Genomic DNA, 26780 nt, shown 5'->3' with positions numbered 1-26780 from the left:
AGACAAAGGATAAATTGGGTTGCTGATTCGTGTGCTAAATTCGGTCCCTCCCTGCAAACTCTTGTTGGAAGAGGAGGCCTTCCTTGATGTATTCTCTTGCTTTGCTTTGTAATAAAAACATCACCATTTCAAAAAAAAAAAAAAAAGACAAAGGAGAAATTATCCTATTCCATTTAAAAGGCTAAGAGATCTAGTTAATCCTATGGGAGAATATCAGTCGATCCAATGGGATAAAATTGAAGGGGTCATATAATAGGGGAAAAATAGTCATTTTAGAATGAGAGTAGAGACTGAGTAAGAATTATATATTATTTCCAACTTATGGGTACCTTAAGTTTTCTTAAAAGTAATTGATGCTTCTGACTTTTTAATTAATCTTGGTCAGGTAAGAAAGCCCACAAACCTATGCTAAGATTTCCAACATCCAGATCAACTGCAACACTAGAAGATGGATCTGGGAGAGTAACCCTTGAAAATGTGCTCTCCAGTTGCTGTACCATAGTTTCTGTATATTCCCCAGTAAAATCCACCTTTCCTCCTCTAAATCCCTTAATGATACCCCCAAGAATGCCTGGACCCACAGTCTGCATCAACAAAGGTCAAATACAGAACAGAAACACATGGCTTAATCCAAATATAATAAATGAATGAAAATATAGAATAGACTTCCTTCTGAAAGAAAAAAATACCTGTTTTTTTTTCTGAGCTGATGACAAACTAAATGCAGCTTTGGCTGCAGCAGCAAGAACACTATCATGAAGGCAAGGCAATGAATTTGGGATCCTACAAACAAAGAACAGACCTTTAGAATCTACATAGCAAAGTTGAAGTGTAATAGACTAGTAAATAAGTAGCTTAACACAAGAAGATAAAACCTGAAGTCATTTTCAGCAGCCAAAAGAGAAACAAAGGCCAGTTCAGATCCATTTACCTGCATATTGCTCAAAAAAAATTTTAAAAATAATAACGGTATTAGGTAAAAATTCAAGAAATCAATGAGAGTTTTTGCAACATCAAGATTGTTAAAATTCACGAAGGGTTAGTTTGATCATTTCCTATAAGTGTAAGTTTCTCATAAGGGTTGGAGTAAGTTAGGCTTCAAACTATAAGTCTACTATTCTCCTTAGGATATCTGTGTGTTGTGGGCTCTATAAAGTAGAAGTTTGTGTGCCCGATTGAGGCTTTATGCCCACATCTCATGCCCATAATGTGTAAAATCTGGATATGAAGGGGAGTATTGAGAGGGAAAAAGTCTTACATTGAAAAAGGGAAAAAAAACTACTAGGTTATAAGGTTTGAGTAATAGGCTTTATGCCTACGTCTCATGCCCCTAATGTGTAAAACCTGGACATTAAGGGGAGTATTAAGTGGGAAAAAGTCCTACATTGAAAAAGGGGAAAAAAAGTTACTAGTTATAAGGTTGAACAATAGGCCTCCTAAGTGCTCACTTATTTTCGAATGGAACTGGGCTCAACCCAACACCTAACTGACTTCATAACCATAGGTTCAATTATGTGAAAACCTAATTCCACCAAAACAAATTTAACCCACATGAGCTCACTCATACTATAAGTCATTGCTCCATACTCAGCTTTGATACTGGACCTAGCCACTATATTTTGCTTCTTACTCCTCTAACAAAACAACATTGTAAGGCCTGTGGTTATGAAGTGCAACAATCAAACGGCAATCATTATAGCCAGTAATCCAATCTTCCATGAAAGGATTAAACACATTAAAGTAGACTAACATTTTATTAGAAATGTTCTCATGCAAGGGAAAGTAAATACACCATACATGAAGTCATCTAATCAACTTGGTGATGTATGTATGACACCCCTTGGAAGAGATGAACATTTGACCTTTTGTGGGAAGTTGAGTCTATTTGATATTTACTCCCCAGGAGGGGGAGTTAAAATTCACTTATAGGGGTAGTTTGGTCATTTACTATAAGTGTAAGTTTCTCATAAGGGTCGGAGTAAGTTAGGCTTCATAGTATAAGTCTACATTTAAATTTTCATTTAATTATGAGCTGTATATAGGAAGTTATAAGGGGTATAGGAATGAGGGGCAATGTTATCATTTTGTATTATTTTCACTTAAGTGAAGTAATAAAAAGCAGAGGGCTCGAATTCTGAGCCCTCAACTCAACGCAGCCTGCTTGCTGCTTTCCCTCTCTTTCCTCTTTCTTTTTTCTCATTCTTCTCCTTCTCAAACTTCAATCATATGATTTTACAAAGATAAATCTCCCAGTTATAGAACATATCCAAAAAATAATAATAATTAACCAGTGCTAAATTTGGATGCAGGTCCATCCTGAAACAACTAAGTGAAGTGAGGAAGCTTTTTCCCAACAAATAACCATAGAGATTGTCCAAATTTTAACCGTTCCATGATTATTGTGCTCTCTCACATCCAGGCCTAAACAAACAGAAAATGGACCAGAGATGTGGACAACATAAGCAGGAAACAAACTTAAACAAGGAGCCAACTTGGCCCGCTACGATAGACTTTCTACTTCGACACCAAATAAAAGTAGGGTCCAAATTCATCCATAATTACGAACCAAAGTTTAAAGGCCTTTTCCCAATTAATAATCATAGGATTTTTTAGACTTTAACCTATATGGGATTATTCTCAATAATAACTAAGATGATGCACTTCAAAAATTTTATTGGGGAATAAAAGAATTTTCAGTTAGAAGAAACAACATGGAATGTTGGGGATTTCGTTTTCCTATTCTTTTTATCTAAATGACATAGACGACAGTATACCTTAAAAGCGAGAGGGATATCACAAGCAATCTAATTACTTATGCGGCATACATTAAAAATTTCAAATTCATATCAGGCCTTTATTTCTATTGAAAAAGAATGAAATCATGGTTATGCCATTTTTAAAAAAAAAAAAATTTAAAAAAAAAGCTTGTGGACTGTGAGTTTCATTTTTTTCTTCACACTATGTATGCAGTTACATATGCAAGCAACATGATATAAGGAAGAGTCAAATAGCATATGAAAAGGAAATTCTTGTCATCATAAGAAAATGAAAGAAAGAATATTAACCAAAGCAATCTGCCCATTCTTCAAGGAAGCCATTGTCCTGATCATGTTTGTCTTGAAGCTCCATCTCAGCAGTGACATTAAGGAGCTTTCAGCCACCACTTCCAAGTCTGGCAAAGACCTGTTCAAGTTGGACCAACAGAAATGTGCATAATCACATTATTAAGAAGCAAACATAATCAGATGTTAATTTAATGAACATCTCTGCAATTTGCATGTAATGAAAAGCCATTGGTTAACATAAACCAAGACATATAAATAAATAAAAAAGAGAAAGGTAAACCCCAGGAAGAGACCATTTTCCAGTGAGGATCTGCGGCCTCTTTCATAAGTCCACAATAAGATATACAGACACCCATTAAAACACAGGGCCCACATTTTCATATTATACAGGAGAATACCTCTTTGTTGCTGTTTTCTAACTTAACTGAAGGAGAACATAGATACCAGAGGTTGGAATACTTTCTCAACCTTTGAGATGGCATGAAAATATACTAGGGAGATGGAGACTTAAATCTTGGTCAAAAACCACTAAATAGGTGCTTTATATACCAAATATTAAAAAAAATCTTTCTAAGAAATTAAGAACTTACCTTACCTTATTTCTAGATTCCCAGAGTGATAGAGGATGGCAACTCCATGCTTCTCTTCTTTTGTCTTGAAAATTGTTGACCAACAACATGCTTTCTCTAGATTAACTCTATGAAGTACCTTTTTGTCACCCTTAAATGTAAACAAATTGCTCTAGCTTTAACAAGGAGACAAGATGACAGCAAATTTGAATGATTAGGAATAAAAATAAAAGCACACCTTGATGAGAGATTTTAAAGTGTACAAACGAAGTGAGTCCTCACAACATAGTAATAAAAGTGATTCTTGTAAAGTCTCCGCCTGCAGCTGTACTTCTGCTTCCTGCAAAGCACTTTTATTTAGACGAATATTTTGGGGAGGCTTGGATTGACTACCATTTTCTTCTTGCTGGTGATTCTCATATGTCTCTTCAGAGATTGTGCTGTTGTTACCTAACAGCACAAAAGGCCACAAAAGGAGTAACAACATATGATCAGCATGAGACTTCTCTAAGGACTAGGCATATAAATATAGTGAGTCAAATTGCTGGCATCGTATTAAGGTCCAATTAAGCTTGGTCACCATGAAGCATTGATGTCAAAGGTTCCACAGAACCTTGTACAGATTGCCAAAAAGAAAATCCAACCCAATAAATAGCATTAACCATCCAAAATGTGGTTAAAAAAAACAAAAACAAAACAAGGGCACTGCATGTGACAGCAGATAGATCCTTAGGTCCATTAGCCTTCTACATGCCCAATAACTTATCTGATGGAAGATCAGTTTGCAATGTGACCAGCTGGAGCATATCAGGAAAAGGGGAACTTGCTTCTTGACCAGGTAATATCTAAAAAAATATTTCCCGAAAGTCTTGGTCATAATCAGTCTGTTTTTTTGCTGTCAGTGGGCTTTTCAGTTTCTGAGTTGGGATTTTCCAGTTCCATGTTTCCAAGATTCCCAGAAAAATATGATGTGCCAATTATAATTGTTAAATTGGTCCAAAGTCCTATCCCAAAATGACTAGCCAACTTAGGAAACCACTTTACGAACTAATAAACTCAAGATCTTTGTACTCATTAATCTATGTGGGACTATTCCTTAACACTCCCCCTCACGTGTAGACCCTCTTTTGTGACTCTACAAGTGGATAATTTAGGAGTAGGCAGTTTAGGTGTAGGCCCTCTTTTGTGGCTCTACAAGTGGATAGTTTTAGGTGTAGGCCCTTTTTTGTGGCTCTACAAGTAGATAGTTTAGGTGTAGGCCCACATATGAGTACCTGCTCTGATACCATTATAAATTGGGTCCAAGGCCCTATCCCAAAATGACTAGCCAACTTCGAAAACCTCTTTACCAACTAATAAACTCAAGATCTTTGTACTCACTAATCTATGTGGGACTATTCCTTAACAATAATAATCTTCATTCATGATAATCAAAAAAGAGAGAATCTCACTTGCCTATAACATACATGGAAATCGCCAAGGACCCTGATTTGGATTGCAAAGATTGTGAACTCTGAATGTCACCAGTTACTCTATCAATAACTACAATATGTGCATCCTTGGTTAAAATAAATAGAACTCCTTCCCGTGATCCCACTGGACTTCTAGTGTCTTCTGTAGTTGGATTGCTTGCTATCGAGTTGCTAATATGTGCATACCCACAGGGAACAATAGAAATGATTGGGGTGTTCAAACTAGAAATGCAGTCTTTCCGAAACAAAACTGAAGAGTTTTGTAAATCAATTACTGCAAGCTGTAATGAAATACGGATAAGCTCATTAATAATCTAAGAGAAACATTAATCACTACACAAAAGAATTAAAAGAAAAAGAGAGAATGATAATACCTGGCCACATTCAAATCCAATAGCAAGTTTTGAGCCTGAGTTTGCAAATTGAAGAACTTGGATGACAGAAGTTTGGATTAAAATGGCTGTCACACAAGAAAAACCCTTCCCCTGATGGATAACATGAACTGCAAAATATCATCACCCAATGACAGGGTCTAAGAACATGGAAGGTAGAAACAAGAAACAAATAGCTGGACCAGCTAACCATGTTTTAATGTATGACATTACCATGCCCGAGTCCTATCAACGTCTTCTATATATTTTTCCCTTTATTGGAACTTTAATTTTTGGAATCAATTACTCATTGTAAAACCATTACTTCTGTCCATGCAAACTGACAAGAACCAAGAACTTAGTGAATAAAACAGAAGTCTGGACAGTCCGTGTTAGACAACAACAATCTTTTGAGTAAAGTGAGAAAGTTTATTTAAAAAAGATTGTACAATGATACAACAGGAGGGAATGAAGCAGCCCTAAAAACAAAAGAAACAAATCAGCCTGTATCTAAAGGAATGATTATCTGACATGTTGGGCAACATCAGTTATTGAATGAATAAAAAATTAAAAATTATTCACCTTCACATTTAGCATCAGTCAAGAAGTTGAAATTCACCTCACCAGGATTACTGCATGGCTTATAAACACGGACCTAAATGAATCAACACGGATACAGGTGAAAATTGGCACTAAGGACATGTCGTGAAGTAGATATAAGATGACAAAAGAGAAAAATAAACAGGTCTTCTGACCAGACCAAGTTCATTGCCAATAGCTAAACTCATAGATGTGGAACAGAAGTCCAATGCTGACACTGCGGCACTCGCACCAGCCACTTTGATACTGGGTACCTAAATGACAAAACATACTTTTTTTATAGAAATCTGCTACAACAAAGTGAAAGATGGATATATTATAAAGTTTCAATGATGAAGCTCCAACCTCCCCCTCTAGAACAAGCATGAGTGTCAGGATTGGACTTGTGGCGTTCCATATCCTGGTCGACCCATCCTGATAACCTGCTATGTATAACTTTTCGATCCCAGTGTCCTTAGCAGATGATGATTCACTGGGTGCACCACCAGTTAAAGGCCAATTTGTGCGCATGGAAAGTGACAGAGGTCCAGGAGACTTCATAACAGATGCCATCTACACAATGAAAAGAGCTAGAAGATGTAAATTCTTTTTTTTTTACATTTTTACTTTTCTTTTGTCTCTTTTTGTTGATCTGGAACTTACCTCTACGAGAAGATTCGACTCTGCACCTGATGATACTATGCTGAGCTTAGACACGGTCATATGTGGCTCAAGAGTGGGTATTACAACAGGAAATTGCTCTGCAAGCAGAGAAGGTGTTTTCTCCTGTTGAGAGGACAATATAGAGGACAAGCTAGCACCACTATATACATGCAGTTGACCTGGGTTTGTCAACACAAAGAGAGCGGCCAGGGAACTTTTCTCAGGTGGGCCTGCATTTGGTATCAAAATCATGTCCGCAAAAGATCCATTCAGTGTGAGATCCACACGGGCAATACATCTTAAAGTTTCTAGGCCAGTAGACCAATCAACACTCAAGACCTGTAATAGTGAGGCAAGCAAGGAACCAATCACATTATTATATGATAGAGACTTATGTAAACAGCCTGTTAGAAAATCCATTGAAGAGCGATATCTTCATTTTACACTTACTGTAATGTCTAGCAGCTATATTATCTTTGTTAAAGAATAGTCCCACATGGATTAATGAATACAAAGATCTTGAGTTTATTAGTTAGGAAATGAAATATAAATCTGAAGATTGGATCAAGAAGAAGGTTAGAGGGCATAAATGGCAATGAAGATATCAAACTTTCCCTTTTCTTCTGCCCTACTTTATTTTTTATTTCCGCCTTACAAAGGGGAATGAGAGACTGAAAGTGAAAGAGGAGAGAGTCACCATCCACCGTACCCCATCCACAGAATGTATAGAACGAATAGGATAATTTGCTGCATAAGATCCTCTAAGCCTTTACAAAAACAGAGGCAGATCTCATTGATCTGAGGCTATTTTCTTTCGCTTTTTATTCTCAGTCTTCTTCTTAACAGTTGGTAATGGGTTTCAGTTGGTTTAAAGGGAACTGAACCTATTGGCCGTTTTAACTTGATGAAGGAGGAATCCTAGTTTTCATCGAGATCAAGCTTTTAGACAACGAAGATGAGAAAAAAAGACAGATATCGTGGAGAAAGGACTGTGATGGGAATGCCAAGGAGGAACGAGCACTAGCTCTTTTCTTCAGCAAGTACACTTTCTTCTTCTTCATGTTCTTCATTTTCTTTTGTTTTTCTTTTCAATCAATACAAGCTTCCAGCTCCTTATTGCTTCCCTCGGCAGGTCATTTTCTTGCCAAGGGTATCAGATTCAATGGTGCGGCTCTAGTGAGGGAGGAAGCAGATTTACCGGGACCCACTGGTTTTGCGGGGACGTGGCAGGGTAAAGGGTTCAAAGTTTAACCCATCACAGGGTTTCTTGGGGGCAGGATTGCTGTGGGATCAAGCCCATTCCCATCCCTAGAGCATAACACATTTTACATTTGTTCTGTCACGATAAAGAACGTGCCTTTTTTAAGGGAACTTTATCAAGGATGCAGAAAGAATGAAAGAACAAGCAGTTTTCTGTCTCATTTGGTCATTGTGGTTCCTAGGATGTATAGTTAAGACCTTTCTCCAAAGTCTTAAGGCTTATCATCAATAATTTTTATAATCCTCCCATGCTTGAAGAGGATTTAGTTGTTGTCATTATCTGTGTTTGGGGAAACGCCCAGTGCTTGGGTTGCCATCTGAACATGAAGCTAGGGCATCAAGCTTTCTTTATGCTGTCTAGTTATCCTGGTTGATGAGTACACTTGCTTCCCCGTCTTCTTTGTTGACTATATTATTACAAGTCCAAAAGCAATAAAAGTCAGCAAGTATTGATTTCTCAGACAGCCTTTTGCATAGAAGCAGGTCAAGGTCCACCTTTTGTTAAAGTTTTCCCCATAAAGCTAGTTATGTGAACCATGTTCCTCTGTTTTATTAGCAACAGCAGCGTAATCTTTTGGGTTGGGGGTACTATTAGTTGTTTTTTATTTTGGGGTGGTGGTGGTGGTGGTAGAGGGGTGTGGGGGGGGGATTGAGAAGGGGGGGTGGGGGGAGGGGGGGAGGGCCTTGTTAGAAAATTACAGAAGGTAAAAAAGAAAAACATAAAAAATAGAGAATACAAGCAGTGATCAATCAGTTGCATGGTTCGTTTTTCCACACACGGTATCAAGGCGAGGCACCACCTTTAGCCAAGGAACCAGGGAGACTATTGCCACCTCCAGGAGTAGGAGTCTAAGAAATAACAAGAGTTATAGATGTTTTCAATCTCATCGAAGATCTGCAGGAAGAGCTCTGGGGGATTTCCTCTGCAAGGACTAGCTTATCATGATCCTCGAATCACCCTCAACCGTAAGAGGGTCAGAAATATTATCTTTGTGAAGTCTTAACCTATGAAGCAAAGCTCTCGCTTCAGCCTCTGTAGAACTACAGTGGCTAAAGGGAGCAGGATGTACCAGATGAATGTTTGTAGTCTGTTAAGGAATAGTCCCACATGGATTAGTGAGTACAAAGATCTTGAGTTTTTTAGTTGGGAAAGAGGTCTCCCAAGTTGGCTAGTCATTTTGGGATGGGCCTTGGACCCAACTTCACATGGTATCAGAGTAGGTACTCATATGTGGGCCTACACCTAAAACTATCCATTTGTAGAACCACAAAAGAGGGTCTGCACCTAAAATTATCCATTTGTAGAGTTACAAAAGAGGGCATACACCTAAATTTTCCACTTGCAAAGCCACAAAAGAGGGCCTACACGTGAAGGGGAGTATTAAGGAATAGTCCCACATGGATTAGTGAGTACAAATATCTTGAGTTTATTAGTTGGGAAAGAGGTTTCCTAAGTTAGCTAGTCATTTTGGGATGGGCCTTGGACCTAACTCCACATAGGCAAGTCATGAACAACCCCTCAACATAGGAGTTATGCATTTAGGAATCTGAGAACCAGAAACCCGACTTGGCTCACACAAGGGCTCATCAGAGGTGGGCATCTATGTCATGTATAATATTGGTCAACAACAGTCTGTTTCATACTAAAACAATTATCAAAAAATCATAACGCCCATATGATATCATGTATCATACTAGGAATAAGCATTCAATGTGTGCAACATGTCACCAAAACACCCAACATAGGACTAGTTTGATTAAGCTTATTTCTTGCGACTCCAAGTGTGAGCATTACAGCTATAATTCAATGGCACAGCTTTAAGGTAATCCAATTTTCTTCTCATTATAATTTCAGCCAGGTTGGAGTCACCTTGGGTTGATGGATTTATTCAACCCAATCTACATTGAGCCTACCTGAAAATCCCGGAATAGTTCTAGGGATCCTTCTTGGCATTCACCATTGTTAGTAGTTGCATGTTTGTGTCTAACTTTTCCTCCCATATTAATTTATAGAGATAAAGGAGCAATATTCCTTGAACCATTTAGAGAGCACCTAATTTTATTTGATGATTTCAATGGTAAAGATTGTTTAATCTAAAATTTTCAAATAAAAAAAAATTTAAATTCATATAAAGTATATAAAGATTTGTGGTTGAGCCCAGTTCCATCCCAAAATGACTAGCCACTTAGGAGGCCTATTTCTCAATCTTATAACCCATTAAATTTTCTTCCCATTTCTCAATTTAGGACTTTTTCCACTTAATACTCCCCCTCATTTGAGACTTGGCGAAAAGCAAACAACACAGACTCCTACCTCATGGAACCCATAACAAACAGATAATCTGGGGAGCACAAACTGGATCTCAGCTCACACACTCATCCTACTCTAATACCATTGTTGGGTTGAGTCCGGTTCCATTCCAAAATGACTAGCCACTTAAAAGGCCTATTGTTCAACCTTATAATTCATCACTTCTCTCAAGACTACTCTATATGGGACTTTTTACCACTTCAAACTTGTCCTCATGTCCAGACTTACACCAACAAGCATAGACATGTCCACAAGATACAAAAAACCTAGCTCTCACCTCATGGAACCCTCGATACAAAATTAAACTGGGGATCTTGCACTGGGCCATGGCCTGTGCACTCAACCTGGTCCGACACCATTGTTAGGCTGTCCAATTCCTTCCTACAATGACTAGCTACTTAGGAAGCATATTGCTCAATCTTGTAACCCATTAACTTTTCTTCCCAATTCTCAATGTGGGACTTTTCCCCACTCAAACACGATCCAATAAAACCCCATTTTTTTTGTTTGATTTATTTCATAGACCATCTGTTTTGAATGATTTAATAGCTATTTAAGTGCAACCATCAGTATATTATTGTCAAAAATTGGGTCCAAAACCCATCCCAAAATGACAAACCAAGTTAAGAGCCCTCTTTCCCAACTAATAAACGCAAAATCTTTCTACTCATTTTTCATGTAGGACATTTTTTTCAACACTCCCCTCTCATCTAAGACCTTTTTTCTGGCTCCAGCTATACGTGGACAATCAGAGATGAAAGCCCATGCCAGAGTACATGCTCTGACACCATGTTAGAAGTTGGGTCTAAGGCCCACCCCAAATGACTAACCAAGTTAGGAACCTTCTTTCCCAACTAATAAACCTAAGATCTTTCTACTCATTTTTCCATGTGAGACTATTTTTTTCCAACAATTATTATAACAATTTTCCCTATTTATGTAGTCAACATCAAGTGGCATATCATGATATAAATAACTGACTTATCATCTATAGTGATAAACACTCATTTTTAAGTATTTATCCTTTTGAAGAAAGGTGAGACTATTACATCTGCAATTACAGTGATGTACATACAACTCTTTTCATGATATTGATGATACATCTTATGCATTTTTCTTCAAAGCATCACCAGCTGTATGTGATAGGCTACAAAGTCTACCCTTCATTCGCTTAGCGGCTATGTGAAGCATGCTTATGGTATTCATTCTCTTCCTAAAGACCCGCTGATTACTCCAGTCAATAACTTAATAACAGTCAAATTATGGCCAAATCAAATTCAAAGAAGAACAAAGGAAGGACAAAAAAGACTACAAAGTAAATAGTGCACCATATCATTCTGCCAGAAGTAGTAATTAAATCCAATGAACAAACCATATCATGATCTGAATGTCTTGCTAAGATATAAAGAAAAGCAAAGAATGCTTCCCGTCAACCATAACGATCAGTAGATTGGCTTCAATTTGATAAAAAAACAGTTCAGTTCACACAAGTTTAGTAATATTATCAAGATGTTTACTTTTACAGATCATTAAATTTTGAATATATGCAGCTCCAGTAGAAGCATATCATCAAAATGATTGCTATAGGTCAACCCTTCTCTAACCAGAACAAAACGCCTGACAAGTGAAATACTTACTGTTAAAACTTCCTCAGATCCTACTTCAACCCCACCGTAAATGAAAAGATAGCCTCCACGATCATTGCATGGCTTACTATTTGGAGACCAATGCAGAACAATGACAGGAAGCCTTCTTTCACAAGATGAAAGCTCTAGCTTAACCACACTATTAAATGAAACTTCAGCTTGTTGTGGGCCTTTAGTGGAAGCAGAAGATGAAATATTCCATAACAGTATATCCCCATCTATGTACCCAACTGCAAGAACCGACCCACTTGCAGATGCCCAACAAAGCGAGCATATCTCTTTTTCTTGACCATTGCTAGATGAAGAGGTCTGAAGTTCATCAGAAGTCTTACTTGGCAGATTATCCTTGTAACCCCTAACAAGAACTGGACGAGCCTCAGAAATGTCCCAGAGGATAATCAATCCATTCTCATAAGCAATTATCACACTGCAAAAGTAAAACAAGTTTGAATTGCATTCAGATAAAAAAAAACTTTTCGTTAGTAATACAAATATAAAGATGACTTTGCATACAAGAACAATAAGAAGAAAAAAAAAGGAATAAATGTAATGTATCATGTGTAACAAGTTACAATTCATACACTTAAAAATTCATGGGATGGTTTTCAGGTACAATAAATCAGAAGAGTATTAGCTGGGAAAGTATGTATATGAAAAAATAGAAAAAAACCACTATTGATTACTTCTACCTCACCTATTGCCAGAGGTGCAAGGTTGTGGCAGAATTCCAACTATGGATAGACGATTTGGCAATGAAACACTAGCTGCTTCTGTGAAAGTAGATTGGGAGTGACCATGGTTAGACGAAGTTAACATTTGAAACCTACAATGATATCAGCGAGAGAGGGAGAGAGAAGAAGAAGAAGAATGAATGCTAAAGCAGCACAAATTTCAAAACTCTGCAAAGGCTTATGTCCATCTGCTGTGCTTATCAACAAAAGAAAAAAAAGGATCCTCTGATGGAAAAGAGAAGTTTATTTATAAATCCCATCTAAGAATTTTTAATTACAGAAGTTGCACATCTATTTGGCAAACACATCTTCAGGTGAGCATACCACCAAGCACTATTAAAGCAGTAATGACCAGTAGATATTTTGCATTTACGAGAACAAGTTATGTATTTCATGAACTATATTCAAACTAAAAGTTAAGGTAAAAATATGTTTACGGAAAGAACCATCACATTACCAGCTATAAGGTTTGCAGGTATTTGATATTGCAACCTACAGAGTTTCCCTTCTTCAATGTCATACTTCAAAACAGACATCAAGCCATTATCATCCCCAACATACCTACATAAAAGAGTAGTTGCTCTGTGAAGGCTTTTATTTGATTAAAAATAAGAGCTGTACAGAAAAATCATTACGATGGCTTACATGAAATATGTCCCATGAATTATGGAGAATGCAGTAATATTAGATTCCCACTGTGTGCAACAAGTTGAAGACCTATGCTCCAGATCCCAGACCTGAAGATAGGGAAATTGTCCAAATTAATATGTAATTAGAGTTAAAACACATGGCATGAAGAAGAGCTAACTGAATATTGGCCATTCAATACCTATGCATATTTATGTACTTAGGTCCACTACTGAGCCATCAATAAATGGAGATTATGCCAAAAATTTGTAGGTAATTTTATTTATTTATTTATTTATTTTTTAGAAAGATTTGTAGGTAACTCTTAGTACCATTAAGATAGTGTTGGAATATATGATGTAATTAGGGTGGCACTGATGTAATTAGTTTACATTTCCTGTCTCTTCTTCACTCTTATTAGGGTGAATGATATACTTGTAATATTGGTAGTTTTTATATCTATAAATATACATTATGGGGGAGAGTTTGGATCAAGACCATAACCTCCTATTTTCTCCCAATGGTGTCTCTCTCATTTTTCTCCATGACCTAAATCATGGAGTCCTGAAAATCAACATTGTATCGGAGCATTGATTTTCAGGACTCACATCTATGGTTATTCAGGATTGAAAAAAAACCCCATCATTTTTTTTATTTGCTCATATTGCTATTTTGCTTTTCATCATTACTGGAAGTCCCTTTCTACTGCTGAGTTTTTCATATTTCGGCTGCTCGGTGAATGAGTTTGTAAAGCAGAATCAGATTCTGCTCGGTGGATGATCATGGTTTTGGTACATACATCTCTATCCCAACCCGTTGGTTTGATCCAGCCCCGTATCAACACCACCTTCAGTATTATTTCTGGAAAGTTATGCTACTTATCTTCATCGGAGAATAATGTTACTGGTTGGAAGTTTTTCTACTCTACTGATTCTGCTGTTTGAGTTATTGTATATCCTCACTCAAACCAGAATCTTAATCCGGCGAGTTACTGCTGTTGGTGGCGAGTTAATCTTAATCTTACTGGTTCCGTTGCCGGGTACTCATATGTGGGCCTATACCTAAACTATCTACTTGTAGAGCCACAAAAAAGGGCCTACACCTAAAACTATCCACTTGTATAACCACAAAAGAGGGCCTACACCTAAACTGCCTACTCCTAAATTATCCACTTGTAGAGCCACAAACAGAGGGTCTACACGTGAGGGGTGTGTTAAGGAATAGTACCACATAGATTAGTGAGTACAAAGATCTTGAGTATATTAGTTGGTAAAGAGGTTTCCTAAGTTGGCTAGTCATTTTGGGATAGGCCTTGGACCCAACTTTATAGATAGAATACAATAAAACAAGTTCAGTGTGTAGCAAAAACGATAAATGAGTTCATTGAATAAGTAAAAGTAAAAGGCAATACCTGAATATCATTTTCATTGGAGATGCTCACCAGGTACCCTTGGTTGTGTAAAAACTGATAAAGAATACATTAATTTATCATAAATAAGTTTTTTCTTTTGCATAAACAGCAAAGCCTTACAAGATTAATGTGAATAATACGATCAACAGAAAAGCCACAAATTAATAACATAATTATGAAATAAATTCGTATATTATGAATTTAATATATGAATTTAGGAAAGACGTAGGTCATCTCTCTCTCTCTCTCTCTCTCTCTCTCTCTCTCTCTCTCTCTCTTTTATGTGTGAGGTTTTGAGTTCAAGTCTCACTAAGGGATAACGGGGTGTGTGCATGTTGACATTCAAAAAACTAATAATAAACAAAACAAAACAAAACAAACTATAAACATTGTAAGTACAAAAAATACTTTAAACAATTGAAAATAATTTGGACCATAAATTTTCTTTGGATTTTAGCAAAGAGAATCATGAAACTGTTCAAAAGGACATACGTAACACTTTTTCAGAATGAATTAAGTACAGTGACAATCTGATTAGAGTATTACAAAAAAAGCCCACCATATTGTCTTCTTTGCAAAAATCAGATTCACGTACAAAAAATTCAAATATCTATCCTCCCAAAACAAAAGAAAAAGTGATCACAAAGTCAAGCGAGTATAAAAATGAAAATAGTGACTATGGGACAGACATAATTGCAATGGTAGAACCCAGAAGTAACTTAGTGATTTATTTTCATTCCATGACCCAAAATACCAACCTCTTAATTTTTAAATGGCAACTGTTTTGGGGACACAAGAAGCCCCTCAATATTCTTCCCACCTACAACTTTTATCCTACCATCCCTGCACCATTCAAACAGTACCAGACAATTTATATTAGCACACAATCGAAACTGCAACCTGATAAAAAACATAAAAATAAAGAAAGTCACCATAGTTACTGCCTTCTTATATGTTTTTTTAAACAATGAGAACAAATATTTCATTAAGAATGGCTCCAGAGGGAGACAAGTACACCTAAGCCAAGTAAAATTGTAAAGAAAGAGATTTGAGGGAGAAAGAAGAGAAGAGTTGAGAGAAGAGGAAGGGGACAAGCAGCCTTGACTGCATTGGAGTTCTTGCCTGAAAAGCACAAGCTATCTCGTTTTATTAGGGATTTAAATGATAATTACAAGAAGGACAAAAATGCCCCTAGTTACAAAAAATCACATAAGTTCTATAAAACAACTCTATTTTTAATAAAACTTGAAACATAAGAATATAATGTAATTATCTAACGAAGAGACATAAGATAGGATAAATCAGGATATCGGAAATAGCCAAAATACCGCTGAACTAGTATTTTAACACTCCTCGTGCTGGAAAGTAGATATCAAATAATCCCAGTTTGACACAAAAAAAAAAAAAACGTTCACATCTTCTCAAAGGCTTTGTAAATACATACCATGTCAAATTTCTGAAAAAGAGAAATATTTTACTAAACTGTTGTAATTTGAGTACAATGAGCCTTTATTTATAATAGAGGAAACAAGTAAAATTCTATTACAACTAAACTACCCTTGTCCCAATTACACCCAAAATTTAACACTTAAAGATAAGTGTTAGCATAATTAAATAACTGAACATAATTAGAAGACTACCATAACTAAAACACTTTTAGCTAAGACTCTTCTATGAGACCTCCTCCTGTGAGACTCCTATAAGACTCCACCATATTAATTTTGGCTCTATGAAACTTCTTATTGTGAGAGTCATGTAAGACTCTTCCATACCTGCTCTTCAACATATGTCTCCAAATTGGTCTGATGATTTCACCTATGGAGTTACTACCATCCATAATTACATCTCTGATAAAATGACAATCAACTTCTATATGTTTATTTCTCTCGTGGAATACAAGATTGCTTGCAATGAAGATAGCAGTCTGATTGTCACATTTCATAAGAAACCATACTTAGTTCACATAATCTCACTAACGGTGTGAGTCATTACTCTATATTTGGCCTCTGCACTCAACCCGGCCACAATTGTCTGTTTCTTATTTTTCTAGTTTATTAAGTTACCCCCAACAAAGCAGTAGCCTGACATAGATCATCTATCCATTTTACACCCAGCATAATCTGCTTAGAATATCCAAGAACATCAATTTTGCCATTTTAAGTATACAACAAACCTTTTCCAAGAGGACCCTTCAAATACTTTAAAATCCTCTGGACAACTTCTAAATGCACTTTTTTAAGGTTTTCATGAACTGACTCACAACTCCCACAAAAAAAGATATATTGAGCTTAGTAAACTGTAGCTTCGATCACTTTACCTATCAAGCATTTGTATTACGTTTTGTCCTTGAGAGTAGGAGTGTGTGTCATGGAGATTATGATTGATTTCCATGGGTGTCTACTAATTTTGCACCCAATAGACCATATTCATGCAGCATATCTAACACATACTGTCAAAGTAAAATCAAGGGACTGAAGGAACAGTCCAAGAATCCACAAGAGAGAGCGTAGCTCTCTGGTTTCATGGCGAAACAAAGCACACATGAATCAATCCGAAAATGTTTCCGTTCAGGATTTTCCCCTTTCATTAAGTATTTAACCTTTAGGTTTTCCTGTTACAAAATGGCCCAAGGGCCCAAGACAATACCCCCCCCCCCCCCCCCATCCCATTAAGCCTAATCAAATAACCCTATGTACATATCCCAAATTATACAATAATGATGAACATAAATTACATTTAATATACATTTTAACATATCGTAACATCCCCCCTCAAATTGATGATGGTGAGTCAACCAGCAATAATTTGCCATCCAAAAAATTATGTCGGGATTGAGACAATGCTTTGGTGAAGACATCGGCCACTTGAAGATCCGAAGAAATGTACGGAAGAGATATTACCCGGCGCTCCAAAGTGTCGCGGATGGAGTGACAGTCAACCTCAATATGCTTGGTACGCTCATGAACAACCGGATTGGCTGCAATCTGTATAGCACTTGTATTATCTGCATGAAGCGGTGTAGATGAGGGCTGAGGAAACTGGAGCTCAGCAAGAAGACCACGGAGCCAAATAACTTTCGAACACACAGTAGACATAGCACAATACTCGGCCTCAATTGATGACTTGGACACTCGATCTTGTTTCTTACATTTCCAAGAAATCAGTGCATCGCCTAAAACCATACACCAGCCTATAGTAGAGCGACGGGTATCGGGGCACCCTGCCCAATCAGCATCACTGTAGGCAACCAGATGTAGCGCGGAGCCAGTAGGAAAGAATAAACCACGAGCAAGGGAGCCGCGCAGATAGCTGATGATGCACTGAACGGCCGCAAGATGAAGGTGTCGAGGAGATGCCATAAACTGACTGACCTTATGAACAACATAGGAAATGTCTGGGCGAGTAGTAGTCAAGTATATGAGACTTCCGACTAGTCGTCGATAGATAGTCGAATCATCAAAGAAAGTCCCTTCATCTTTCCGATATTTGACATTGACCTCCATAGGGGTAGCCACCGAAGATGTGTCCTCCAACCCAGCGAGTGTGATAAGATCTTGAATATACTTATGTTGGTTTAAGAAAATACCTTTGAGTGTGTGATGGACCTCCAGCCCTAAGAAGTACGTGAGACGTCCAAGATCCTTCATATGAAAAGTGGCATGCAACACCTTCTGAAGCTTGGTAATCAGTCCAGAGTCAGTGCCAGTAATGATGATGTCATCCACATAAACCAAGAGAATGACCATGCCGGCAACAGACTTATGATAAAAGAGAGAGGAATCATACTGACTCTGGGTAAACCGGTGGAGGATAAGTGTGCTGCGAAATTTCTCAAACCAAGCCCGGGGAGCTTGTTTAAGCCCATACAAAGGACGTCGTAGCTTACAGACATGATCAGGAGAGGATGTAGACATACCCGAGGGAAGCTTCATATAGACGTCTTCCTGCAAATCACCGTGAAAAAAGGCATTTTTCACATCCATCTGATGCAATGGCCAAGATTGAGAGGCGGCAATGGCTAAGATAGTACGGACTATGGTCATCTTAGCAACTGGGGCAAAAGTTTCCTCATAATCAATCCCATATTCCTGCCTGTTCCCCAGGGCCACAAGGCAGGCTTTGTACCGATCCAACGATCCATCGAAACGCAGCTTGACAGAGAAGACCCACTTACTTCCAAGAGGCCGAATAGTAGGAGGGTCAGCCACAATGTCCCAGGTGTGATTCTCCTCTAGCGCTTGTAGTTCAGTTTGGATGGCTTTTTGCCAACACTCCTGTACTATAGCCTGTTTATATCCAGAAGGAATGGAAATAGAAGACAAAGTAGCGACCAGAGATACAGGGGAGGGAAAACCATACTGGTCAGGAGGGTGAGAACTACGTGTGGATCTACGAAGATGGAGGTGAGCAGGAGTAGAGGGAGGATCAGGAGCAAACGCTAGGTCAGAAGGAGGAGAGGGCAGCGAGGTAGTGGGTTGAGACTCATCAAAGCTCGGCAAACTAGACAAAGAGGTAGACGGAAGAGTAACTTGAGAGGGAAAGAAATATTGGTTTTCAAAGAAGACCACATTCCGAGAAACACGGACTCGACGCGCCTGAGGATCATAGCAAACATAGCCCTTTTGAGAACCGGCATACCCAAGAAATGCACACATAACGGATTGAGCTGTAAGTTTATGTCGTTCATGATCAGGTAAATGCACAAAACAAACACAACCGAACGTCCGAAGATCTGTGTAGGACGGAGAATAACCGAATAATTTAACAAAAGGAGAGACATGATGCAATACAGGCGAGGGCAGGCGGTTAATTAAATGAACGGAGGTAGAGAGAGTTTCACACCAAAACCTAGGAGGAACGGATGATTTAATGAGAAGGGTGCGGACCATATCAAGAATGTGACGATTTTTGCGCTCAGCAACACCATTTTGTTGGGTGTCGAGGGACAAGAACATTGAGAGATAATGCCTTTGATTTGAAGAAATTCTTGGAATTCTGCCGACATGTACTCGCCTCCAGAGTCAGAGCGGAGTACTTTAAGGTGAGCGGAGAACTGGGTTCCAATGAGTGCAAGAAACCTCTTAAAAACGACAAAAACGTCAGACTTAGCTCGTAGGAAGTAGACCCAGGTAAATCAACTAAAATCATCAATAAAGGTGACAAAGTACTTAATTTGTGCATGCGAAATAACGAGAGTAATTCCCCAAACATCACTATGAATAAGGTCAAAGCAGTGGGAGGCATGCGAGGCATGATGCGGAAATGATAGAGTTTTACTTTTGCCAAGCTTACATGATGAACAGTCAAAAGACGTGTCACGAGAAGTACAATCTTGATTGCCTAATAAACCCGATTTAAATAATGTACGAAGTACAACCGAGTTTGGGTGGCCTAGACGTCTATGCCACAACTTAGGGCCAGATCCAACAACATTACAAGCAAAAGAAATTACAGGAGAACGTGGAATAACAATTGATAGAAAGACTTTAAGTGGAAATAGTCTGCCCACTTTAGGCCCCTTCGCGATCACCTTCCCCGACGCTTGATCCTGCACAACACAGCCAAAGCGAGAAAACTGAACATTACAGTTTTTATCAACCATTTGACCAACAGACAAAAGGTTTGTCGACAGAACAGGAGACGCAAAGACATCAACTAAAGATGGAGAGAGATCACCAACAGCACTGATAAGCAGAGTGTTGCCATCAGCAGTGTTGATGTGCAGATTGCCATCATACTTTCTGACATTCGAAAGAGATACCACATTGTTGGTCATGTGGTTAGAGGCACCAGAATCAAAATACCATGGTTGAGTAGAAAGGTTCTGTTTACCTGAGATACCAAAAGTAGAAAAGGCAGAAATGATCATCTGTTGTACCATTTCAGGAGTGAGAGTGGTGGAACTGGCAGGTGCTGGTGGAACAGGAATGATAGGGACCGAAACGGCAGGCGGCAATGTAGCAGAACTAGATGTACCGGTGGATGCATGATAAGCTGTAGGTTTCCTCCGTGGAGGTCGTGTAGGGTAAACGGTGATGTGATGACCCGGCTTCTTACAGTAGCTACAGAACAGAACCGACTTCTTGGGGCAGTCCCGAACAAAGTGACCATAAGCCTTGCAGTGGAAGCACTGAACAGAACTGGTGTCCCGACCCTGAGGCCTTCCTTGAGCTACATAAGCTACAGGAGCCGAGAGATCAGCTTGAACGCGAGGTTCCATGCCAGCCTGAGTAGTGAGGTGTTGCTCCTCCCAGAGAAGTTCACTCAAACAGGCATCTAGGGACAGCAGTGGATGACGATTCATCAGATGTGATCGAGCAATCTCAAACTCGGGACGAAGCTTCATCAAGAATTGATCCCGTTTACTGGTGTCATGTACAGTTTGCACAGCAGAGACAGCAGCAGCAGGGACATCCTCGTAAACAATGTCAGTGTAGTCAGCCCATAGATTTTGGAAGCCCGAGAAATATTCTTCAATCGAACAACTGCCTTGGGTGAAATTTGCAAGTTCATATTCAACTTGAAATCGACGAGCCGTGCTGGTTTGACGATAAATCTTGTGGAGGTAATGCCACATATTGGCGGCAGTTTTGTAGGGCCTCAGATTTGGGACTAGGTGAGGCTCAAGAGATCCGAGTATCCAAGTCATGACTCTAGCATCCATGATGATCCATTTTGACAATGCGTCAGCATCGCCAGGTGCCGGATCACTCCCATCAATATGACCCCATAAACCTCTTCCCTGAACAAATAGCCGGAACTAAAATTCCCAAGTACCGTAGTTCTTGCCCGTGAACCAAATAGGAGCAAAATCGGACTTGTCTGCTGACATGATAAAGTCAAATCGAACCAAATTCCTGATGCACCCCCGTAAGATAAGAAATTCCAAATATACCCCCACTTTTCAGAAATTGCAAATAGACCCCTATACTTTTAGAAATCCAAGATTTGCCCCCATGGTAATAGAAATTCGAATTAGACCCCCAAACTGTGAGAAATTCGAAAAACACCTTTGCACCTTCGTTCCCCCTTCCAGCGAGTTTCCCGGCGAGAATCCCCTTCCCGTTGTAGCTTCTCCGGCAACGAAACCACCAATGAAGCTTTTCCGACGACGGAACCACAACTTTTCCGAGCTCGGAGAAGACTTTCCGACAACCCCTTTCGTTTCCCCTTCTGGCGAGAACCCTCGGCCGTTCGTTTTCCCTTCCGGCGAGAACCCCCTTCCTAGCAACGGAACTTGTCCGACAACGGAACCCCCCCCCCCGACAAATGTTTCCAACAACGCCCGAAATCAATGCCGAAAGCGAGAAAAAAAAAAAACTCGTCGGACAACACAGGTCGTCGGACAAAAAGCGTCGGAAAGGTTACTCTTCAGAGTTCTGATACCATGTCAAAGTAAAATCAAGGGACTGACGGAACAGTCCAAAAATCCACAAGAGAAAGCGTAGCTCTCTGGTTTCACGGCGAAACGAAGCACACACGAATCAATCCGAAAATGTTTCCGTTCGGGATTTTCCCCTTTCATTAAGTATTTAACCTTTAGGTTTTCCTGTTACAAAATGGCCCATGGGCCCAAGACAATACCACCCCCCCCCCCCCCCCCCCCCCCCAATCCCATTAAGCCTAATCAAATAACCCTATGTACATATCCCAAATTATACAACAATGATGAACATAAATTACATTTAATATACATTTTAACATATCGTAACACATACTTCCTTTGAAAAAGAACCATACCTCTTAAACTACGAGTAACTTTAATGCCAAGTACTTTAGACGACCCAAATCTTTTATCTGAAGGAGCCTAAATCAACCCCATTCTTTCTTTTTATTCAAAGACACAAAAGTAATACAAAGAGATTGGACTCTCGGATGAGACTAAGCAGCTACCATTCCGACGCACCCTTAACCTATCTTGACTAAGACCAAAAACCCTCTCTAAAGTGGAGTATAGTCGGAGTTATCATTAAAATCATAAATTTGAAAAAAAAAAAAGAATAACCACCAAGTGCTTTTTAACTGTTGCAATGCCTTCAAGATCATCCCCACACAGTACAATATCATTTACATAGACCACCAAGATAGCCACACTAGTCTTCCTTTTGAGAAAGAACATAGAATGGTTGCAATGGCTTTTGTAGAAACTAAATTGCATCATTACAGTACTAAACTTCTCAAACCATGCTCATGGACTTTGTTGAAGTCTATAAATAGCCTTCTTTAACTTACATACCTTCTCCATCTCCCCTTGAGCATCATACCCAAGAGGTTGCTCCATATATATTTCCTCATTAGATCACCATACAAGAAGGCATTTTTCACATCAAATTGAAAGAAAAACCATCTTTAATTAACTGCCACAGAGACAAATATACGTATCGATATAAGTTTGGCCACAAGTGAGAACCTCTCAAATACATTAACACCAAAGGTTTGTGTATACCCCTTTGCCACCAGCCTTGCTTTGTGTCATTTAATAGAGCCATCAACATTATATTTAATGGTGTACAGCCAACAACCCTCCATAATAGCTGTGCTTGCTGATGGATCACATAGATGCCATGTTCTTCGCATTCATCTCATCATACATGGCATGTTTTCACTCTGAAGAACACAAAATATCCTGCACTGAACAATGAATAGTGGAAGTAGACAAGGACATGGCAAAAGATTTAAAAGATAGGGATAAAAAGTCAAATGACACATACTTTGAGATGGGATGAGAAGTACAAGACCTTTTACCTTTTCGAAGACTAAAGGGTAAATCCAAATCTGACAGAACTAGACCTGCAGGTAAAGAGAAAGATGGTCGATCTAGAGGAGAGGGATCAGGAGTTGGAGCAGTTGGAGGTACAGTACGTGGTAACTCACTGCGAGGGTGCTTGTTGTAAACTTGAAGAGGTGGAGAAGAACCTGATGTGACTGGTGCATCCAAAACTGCTATAAGACAAGACTATCCACAGAGGGACTAAATGATACAGGAAACATAGTAGATGATACAAAATATGGAATATGCTCATAGAAGGTTACATCAGCTGACACATATGTCTTCCGTCGAATAGGGTTATAACACTTATACCCCTTTTCTTTACAAGAGTCTCAAAATGACATACTTGACAGATCGAGATGACAACTTATATAAGGAATTACCCGACACATGTACAAAACTTGTGCATCCAAATATGCGAGGAACATCATCAAACAACTTACAACGAGGTTTTAAAACTTGCAGAGAAACTTGAGAGCAGCAACCCCGGCCTCTTCTCCCCAGAAGATGCATCTTGAACCAGCCAGTCTTACAGTTGGCGATGACTCTATTCCAACTGCCTCCTTGGTTGTCCCTCCCTCCAGCCTGCCATACCACCCACCCACCAGTCCATCTCAACCCATCACAAATACTATCCTTGATAGAATCTATTCCACTCCCCCAGATACCTACAGCTGCTGTTCACCTTCATACTTTACCCCATGAAATAACCACACCCCCCCCCCCCCCCCCCCCCCCAATAAAAGCCCCACAGGCCTCCCTATAACCCCATCCCACAGTCCTCACACCCCTCAAACCACCACTCAAATAATGAACTCCCCCTCCACCGCCTTCGAGAAATTCCCACCCCAAAATTCCTCCTCCTCCCCTTGCAATCTACCAGTGCCGGAATAGAGGTCATCCGAGACAGCTTCTCCAGGATGGTCCCAGTGCTACTTCTAGATACCCCTACAATCCAAAGATAGGGGACTTCATCCTTCTAGAGACGGACGAAAGAGCTCAGAAGTATGTGGCTACTGTTCAGATAAACCAACAAAAATTTGACCCAAAAACCTGGGCACAGATAGTGGAACTTACCAAGGCGATGGGCACCGTCTACACGTAGCCCCCCAGGGAAGATAACCACCTGTCTGAGAAGTCCAAGAAGAAGACTAGTGATCAATGATCATTATCTCTTGGAATGTTCAAGAAATTGGATCCGTGCGTCGCCGTGTCGCAATTCGGGACCTCCTAGCCTCTACCAAGGCAAATGTTGTTATTCTTCAAGAAACCAAGGCGGCTTCTCTGCCCCTTGGATATATCCGTGAGTTGTGGCCTCAAAAGGAGCCTGGATGGATTTTTGTGGATGCGATTGGATCGGCTGGTGGCATTCTGATTGTGTGGGACACTAATACCATTGAGGTGATCGATCGGTGCTGTGGCACTTACTCCCTCGGAATCAAATTGAGAGACAAAGGATCGGGGAACATTTGGTGCCTCGTGGGTGTGTATGGTCCTACTAGACACCACGAGAGACATCTCTTCCGGGATGACCTTGTGAGGACTTGTCAAAGGTGGCCCGACTGGCTGAAATTTCCCAGCCAAACTCAAGATGCTAAAGTCGTTGTTGCGATCATGGGCCTCTACGAGAAAGGCCTCTTCCTCAGCCGAGAGAGCCGTCGTCCTTTCTCAGATTTCCACTCTTGACTCTGAAGAGGAATCTAGAAGCCTCTCTTCCTCAGAAGTAACTCAGAGATACGCCCTTCAAGGGCAAATGCAGTCCTTCACTCATAGTGAGCTCGTGCACTGGAAGCAGCGTGCAAGATTTAAATGGCTCATTGAGGGGGATGCCAATACTAAATTCTTCCATGCAGTCGTCGCCTCTGCTCGGAGAAGAGCCAACCGCATCACCGCGCTCAGCGTCAATGGTGAGAGTACCTCGGATCGATCCCTTATTTCAGACTCACTAGTGAACTTTTTTGCAGAATTATACTCTGATGGCCAGCTAGTTCACCCTTTCTTCGAAAGGGTTCATCTCCAGGCTATTCCTTTGGTCGCAGCTAGTCTCATCGAGCTCCCTTTCTCTAGTAAAGAAATTGAAAAAGCAGCATTGGATCTCCCTTTGGATCGTGCTCCGGGTCCGGATGGTTTCAATGGGGAATTTTATTGCCGATGTTGGCCCTTCATTAGAGAGGATATTGCCTACATGGTCCACTCGTTCTATCAGCATGACATCAGAGCTTTGTTTATTGCCCTCAACCCTAAAAAAGAAGGGGCAAAAATTCCTTTTGACTTTCGGCCGATCAACCTCACCACCAGTGCTTACAAGGTGATTATGCGCCTCCTTGCCAATCACCTCAGGGCGGTTCTCCCCATTGCCATCCATCATGGCCAGAATGCTTTTATCAAGGGAAGAAATATATTAGACTCGGCCATGGAATGTCATGAGCTCATCCACCATTTTAAGGCTTTAAAGATTCCCAGATTCATCCTAAAGCTTGATTTTGAGAAAGCCTTTGACAGAGTTAATTGGAAGCTTTTGGACACTCTCCTGGGGAAGATGGGATTCGGGGAAAAATGGCGCTTCTAGATTCAAAGTTGCATCTCCTCTGCAAGCTGTTCCGTTCTTCTCAACGGAATGGCTTGCGGTTATTTTAAGGGATCCAGGGGAATCAAACAGGGAGACCCCCTTTCCCCTTTGCTCTTCAATGTGGTAGCGGAATACCTATCATTTTTTATCTATTCGGCCAAAAACCTGGGTTGGCTCCTCCCCACGACAGACTGTGCAGCCTTTGATGTGCCGATCCTTCAGTTTGCGGACGATACAATTTGCTTTGGAGTTGATACTACGGATCAAACCCAAAAACTGTGTGCTGTATTGGGGCTATTTGAACTGGCTTCTGGACATAACATTAACTGGAAGAAAACCACCCTCCTAGGCTATCATATTGACTCACCTGTGCTTCAGGGAATGGCTGACTATTTGGGGTGCTCAGTGAAAAATTTGCCAACTACATATCTTGGACTACCACTCATTGACTCTCGGCCTTCGGCGACACTTTGGTCCCCCCTTATTGAGAAATTTGAGAAGCGACTAGCTACTTGGAGGGGCAAGCTTTTATCTACGGTTGGGCGGCTCACTCTCCTCAAGTCTTGTTTGGTTGTACTGCCAAACTATTTACTATCATTCATGCACTGTCCGGCCTCCGTTTGCAACAGGATTGACGTCATTCGTCGTCATTTTCTCTGGAGAGGATCAGAGGACACCTTCAGATACCATTTGGTGAGTTGGAAGGATATTTGCATGCCCCGAAATCGGGGAGGTT

The 26780-nt window shown here is 39.8% G+C and overlaps 3 protein-coding genes across 3 annotated transcripts in view; all 3 read right to left on the bottom strand.

The window, feature by feature from the left end:
* The window catches only part of LOC137966059 (uncharacterized), a 45962-nt gene that overhangs the window by 1794 nt on the left and 17388 nt on the right, over positions 1-26780 (bottom strand). The window contains exons 3-20 of the mRNA XM_068812524.1: positions 15464-15548; positions 14706-14759; positions 13313-13404; positions 13125-13228; positions 12631-12706; positions 11928-12363; positions 6720-7058; positions 6423-6629; positions 6233-6331; positions 6060-6132; positions 5481-5608; positions 5090-5387; positions 3873-4084; positions 3661-3785; positions 3066-3183; positions 876-931; positions 690-783; positions 404-584 (exon numbers count right to left, since the gene is read on the bottom strand). Of these exons, the coding sequence (XP_068668625.1) occupies positions 404-584; positions 690-783; positions 876-931; positions 3066-3183; positions 3661-3785; positions 3873-4084; positions 5090-5387; positions 5481-5608; positions 6060-6132; positions 6233-6331; positions 6423-6629; positions 6720-7058; positions 11928-12363; positions 12631-12706; positions 13125-13228; positions 13313-13314 (2548 nt within the window). The 5' untranslated portion in view covers positions 13315-13404; positions 14706-14759; positions 15464-15548. The remainder of the gene's footprint in view (positions 1-403; positions 585-689; positions 784-875; positions 932-3065; positions 3184-3660; positions 3786-3872; positions 4085-5089; positions 5388-5480; positions 5609-6059; positions 6133-6232; positions 6332-6422; positions 6630-6719; positions 7059-11927; positions 12364-12630; positions 12707-13124; positions 13229-13312; positions 13405-14705; positions 14760-15463; positions 15549-26780) is intronic.
* Positions 15467-18208, bottom strand: LOC137965335 (secreted RxLR effector protein 161-like). The gene is made up of 4 exons (XM_068811644.1): positions 17792-18208; positions 16769-16825; positions 16478-16629; positions 15467-15605 (listed from the first exon to the last, which is right to left on the bottom strand). Exons 1-4 carry the CDS (start codon positions 18206-18208, stop codon positions 15467-15469), a joined length of 765 nt encoding a protein of 254 aa, XP_068667745.1.
* Positions 18600-21354, bottom strand: LOC137965334 (uncharacterized). The gene is made up of 3 exons (XM_068811643.1): positions 20538-21354; positions 18880-19233; positions 18600-18649 (listed from the first exon to the last, which is right to left on the bottom strand). The coding sequence occupies exons 1-3, from the start codon at positions 21352-21354 to the stop codon at positions 18600-18602; spliced, it is 1221 nt and encodes a 406-aa protein (XP_068667744.1).

This window comes from Aristolochia californica, unplaced genomic scaffold (assembly GCF_029961685.1).
Source record: "Aristolochia californica isolate CCGP_79_NKW_82.1479 unplaced genomic scaffold, dmAriCali1.0.hap1 SCAF_5, whole genome shotgun sequence".
Classification (NCBI taxonomy): domain Eukaryota; kingdom Viridiplantae; phylum Streptophyta; class Magnoliopsida; order Piperales; family Aristolochiaceae; genus Aristolochia; species Aristolochia californica.
This window is presented reverse-complemented; position numbering and strand designations above follow the sequence as displayed.